The following is a 4,455-nucleotide window of genomic DNA, read 5'->3' on the forward strand; positions in this document are numbered from 1 at the left end:
TCAACCAGGGCCAGTGCTGAGGTTTTATCAAGAGTATGCAAGCAGATTCAGACAGACAGGAGAGTGAAGCGTGTGTCATACAGCCCTGCTGCTGCTGCTGCTGCCGAGGCTTCTCCTCAGAGGCTGTGACCTAGATAACCAAGAGGAGCTGGAGCGCCTGCAAGCCTTGGAGCCACTCCAGCTTCAGCAATGTCAGGAAGGGGTTAGTTGTGTAACACAATGTCCTATTTAGCTTTGCTCGTCACAGTTAGCCGCACAATGCAAATGTGAACACATGCAGACCCTGTGGAGCTCCTACCCATATGGGGTAGGTTTCTTCCAGGGTTTGGTTTTGCTTCTGAAGCTAGTTTGGATCATAAAAGTAGGGAAGAATTGAAGTCCCCTACATGAGTTAGAATAAACATCAGCATTAGGAACGCTTGGTGAAACACCAACAGTCTCTGTGGCTACATTTTAGAAAAAAGATGATGCTGTCTCTGCTGCTACGCCTAAATCCTGCTTCTTCATGTCAGCTCCACTCAGAGCCTTTTCACCAATTAGTATTAAGTGTTTGGAGAACTTCACAATCAATACATGTATTTATGTGAAATCAACACAGAAATGTTGGTGAAACTGTTTTATTGTCACAATTTACATGAAAAGGAAACATTTCACAGGATCCACAACACACTACCAGAACACTGAGGAACTGAAATATACATGGAGCTCACTCAGTTGGACCAACTTTAATTGGCTGCACTGAGAATTTCAGAGTCATTTCTGGAGTGGAAGTACCACACTGCCATCTGTTGGTGGATGTTCTGTACTGCAACTTCACATTATTACTTCTTACAAACACTGTATTTTTAAATGATCGTTATGATTTGGCAGACAATAAGGATCAGAATTCAAGGCTTTGATGGTATTTCAGATTCATTTGCTCAGATTTCTTTTATTTTAATATCTCAAGTCCTCGGTAATGCTAGGGCTGGCTCTGCTGAGGCTTGAAGCAGCCCCAGCCTGGTTTTGGAGTGTATGTGTTCTCAGGAAGGAGAAAGTCTTTCAGTCTGTCTGGTAAAGGCAGGGCTTTGACTCTGTCCTCCAGGGGCCAGGGCTGCAGGCGTCTCCGTATGAATGTCCTGCAAAGGCAGCGGAGAGGTGGCGGACTTGCTTCACGTGCAACGACACGGCTGTGCAGGTCCATCAGGGCTTGAGCGTACGGGTGCGAGTCATGACCGGGCACAGGCAGCTCCAGCCTCAAAGGGAGATGCAGCGTGGAGGCGTTCACCTTCGCCAAGTCCAGCAACGCTTCAGCTTGCTCCAGCAGCTCGGCGGCACGGCTTTGATCGGAGCACTGCGGGAGGACGGTCTGAAGCCTCTGGAAAAGGAGGCCGTACCCCGACCAACACGAGTCACTGTGATAGCTGCAATCCAAGGAGGCGCCGCTCTGGATCAGGAGCACGGCCAGAGGAAAGAGCAGGTCAAACTGCTCCAAGCTGGCCTGCGTCAAGGAGAGCTCGCCATCCTCGCTCAGACAGCAGCTGGGGTCCACGCCGTGAGCCAGCAGCAGCCGGGTGACTTTCAAGCAGAAGCGGCCGATCTCAGCAGCGTCCTCCACGCTGGCATCCAGAGCCTCTTTTACCAGAAACACCAGAGATGATTCCACGGTTTCCCCATCAACTGTTGCAGCTCGAACGTCAGCACCTTTAAGGAAAACCTTTCACAATCATTCAACGAACAATTTCAGTAAATAAGATTAAAAAATAAAAAGATCTTACCCCTCTCAAGTAGCAGCTGTATGTTCTCTATGTTGTGCACAGTTAGTCCATCACTGCTTGCTAGTGCATGCAGCAGAGGTGTTTTCCCTTTGATTTGAGAGGAGAGCAAACATCTGTCAGAATTAAATAGACATAAACAGATATTGTTGAAGGAAATTAGCCAATCTACCGTGTTTGTCTCTGGCGTTCACATCCCCACCGAGATCCAGTAAGGTGAGGAGACAGGGCAGCCTCTCCGACTCCTCACTCGCTAAATCTAAAGGACTGCTCTCGTGAATCTAAAGAAAAAAAAAAAACACATGCAGCAGGATATTCTATTTATATATATATCCAGAACAATTAGGAAATATTTGTATTGGAATAAAAAAATGCTGAGTTCTTACCCGGTCCCTCTTTTCGATGTCTGCTCCGTTTCCAGCTAGTAGCCTCACCATGTTTGGCCTGTTCCTCAACACAGCTATGTGCAGGGGGTTGTAATAGGACACTGGGTCTTGATAAAAGAAAAAAGGTCACATTAATTGATAACATCGCGGAAGTTATGTTCTAAAATTAAAGATTATAGATGTTTTAAGGCTGTAAATCCCCTCACTAAACACTTTTCTCAGACATGAACATTTAACTCTGAAAGTTCCAACCTTTGCCAAAAATTCTAAGATCTGATCACGCTCAAAGATTTAAGTAAAAGTGGTAAACTGAACGCATTCTGGACAGAGGACACGGCAAGGAGGAAAATTAACTAACAAGGTCAACAGCCAATCAGGATGCAGAATGACTTGTAAAAAAAAAAGGAAAAAAAAGCGTGAAAAAACTCTACAAAACAAGGTGAAAGGTGAACGGCAATATAGTGAGGAACCAGTTTAATGATAAATTATAAACGGATGCAAAAGTTGTCAAGTTGTCAAATAGTGACGATTAAAACATGAGAATATTAGGTAAAATTTCTGAAAATTGTAATCCTAAAGCAAAAACAGAAAAAAAAAATAGTCAGACATCAACTGGAATTATTGTTTCCTAATTAATATTTAACAATTGTGGAAAGTTTAAATTTAACACTTAAAGGTAAATAAAATAACTTTAAAACTGGAACAAGTCAATAGGATCTATTTTTAAAAATAACTTACTAAAATGTTAAACTTAAAATGTTTCTGCAAGAATTCACTAATTACGTCCCAGAGGAAGTGTGCGTCCAAAACCAGTAGAGGTCACTACAGCAGAGTCTACTGACAGGTTTGGTCTACACAGTAACAAATACTCATCTTCTCCATGAAATTTCCACTAGATGGATTAATTAATCAGTGGCCTCGAGGTTGAAGTGTCAGCCCTGAGGCTGGAGCTCGACACTCTGCATCATGGAGGGTTAAAATACTGAAAGGTTCCTGAGATCAGCCGTGATTGAAGTTCACCTTTTCCTCAGGGGACAGGTCAAATATAGGACTAGGAAGAATAATTAAGTGACTAATCGCATGGAATTGTCTAAAAACTGAACTCTTTTCCTGCCCGCACAGATCCAGAGAAAGGATTTAGGGTTAGTCTGAAATGTGACATGGGAATTAAATATAGACTTATAACTGCCAAATTAAAATGGAATTATCAGCTAAATGAGAACAAAACTGGATTTACAAATAAAAAAACATTACTAACACAACATAGACGAAGCAAAAACAAATAAATAAATAAACAAACAATCGTTTCATGGGTTTACACTGGGAAAAAAACATAACAAAATTGGAGTATTTACCCTCAAAATTAACATCAGCTCCATAGCGTAGGAGGATTTTGGCAGCATATCCAAGTCCTCGCTCTGCCACCTTAAAAAGTGCATAGCTGATGCCTTCAACAAACACCTCGGAGTTGGACTCCTGCTCCAGAAGCTCCACTAAAGAGCTACATCTTCTGGGGTCATCATCAGTGCTCCTGACGAGGCAGATAAGAAAGAAAGTGTCACAAACAAACAAACCCTCAGGGAGCTGCATTATCCCGACCAACCATCGGCTAAATATTGGTTAGGCAGAACTACCTGTTCTCTGTATGGCTGCTGTTGTCTTCCTCCAAACCAATAACACGCATGACAGCATCTACCAGTGGTTGATATTCATAGATGATTCTCCGAAATCCATGGAGAAAAGGCATGGCTCCTCGGTCTGACAGCTCAAATAGGTTGGATTCTACAGAAAACAGAAGGAAAACATGTTATTGACTTTTGAACTAAGAAAAACAGCAATAACTAATAATTAAATAATAATAATAATAATAATAATAATCGTTTAAAATAATCTATTTTTTTAAAATAATATATCAGGTCATTGACTTATAATTATTTTAATGTAATTGATACTTGATTGTAATTCTTAGCCAATCGGTTACATATTGAGTCTATGGTTAGCAGGAACTATTATCTCGTTTGTCCGTTCCAGGAGCACAAATAAAACATCGTAAGCGGCACGTATGGTTCTAGAAAATATTCTCACATTTCACGTTTATGCACGATATGTACACATCTCAACATAAGAAGAACCGAGAACATTTTCTCAGAAAATGAAAAACTTGTTTAAATATTAGCAATTTGACAGCTACTCACAGCGTTCCTCTTCACAACAGGAAGTTGACCGGCACTTATATAATTCCCACTGAAACTAGTGACCGAACAATAGTTCCTAGGACACTGTCTGGTTGGAAAAATGTATTTGTGATGGAGAAA

The 4,455-nt window shown here is 41.6% G+C and overlaps 1 protein-coding gene across 2 annotated transcripts; it reads right to left on the reverse strand.

The window, feature by feature from the left end:
• Window positions 1-601: 601 nt before the first annotated feature.
• On the reverse strand, window positions 602-4,455 carry asb6 (ankyrin repeat and SOCS box containing 6). Of its 2 annotated transcripts, none has more exons than XM_024276337.1 (7): window positions 4,336-4,455; window positions 3,775-3,922; window positions 3,496-3,671; window positions 2,141-2,247; window positions 1,927-2,035; window positions 1,758-1,844; window positions 602-1,683 (listed from the first exon to the last, which is right to left on the reverse strand). In XM_024276337.1, exons 2-7 carry the CDS (start codon window positions 3,885-3,887, stop codon window positions 962-964), a joined length of 1,314 nt encoding a protein of 437 aa, XP_024132105.1. In that variant the 5' UTR covers window positions 3,888-3,922; window positions 4,336-4,455; the 3' UTR covers window positions 602-961. The 2 variants fall into 2 exon arrangements, with proteins under 2 accessions (XP_024132105.1, XP_024132106.1); XM_024276338.1 differs by having other exon boundaries at window positions 4,226-4,338.

Source organism: Oryzias melastigma, linkage group LG9 (assembly GCF_002922805.2).
Source record: "Oryzias melastigma strain HK-1 linkage group LG9, ASM292280v2, whole genome shotgun sequence".
NCBI lineage: Eukaryota > Metazoa > Chordata > Actinopteri > Beloniformes > Adrianichthyidae > Oryzias > Oryzias melastigma.

Bases quoted from the DNA above. Each gene is read 5' to 3' on its own strand.
- asb6 (XM_024276337.1), bottom strand. From the start codon at position 3,887: ATGCCTTTTCTCCATGGATTTCGGAGAATCATCTATGAATATCAACCA. The intron at 2,248-3,495 runs GTAAATACTCCA...TCTTTTATCAAG, and splicing joins AGCTGATGTTAATTTTGAGG to ACCCAGTGTCCTATTACAAC. The intron at 1,684-1,757 runs GTAAGATCTTTT...TTTTCCTTAAAG, and splicing joins ACAGCTGCTACTTGAGAGGG to GTGCTGACGTTCGAGCTGCA.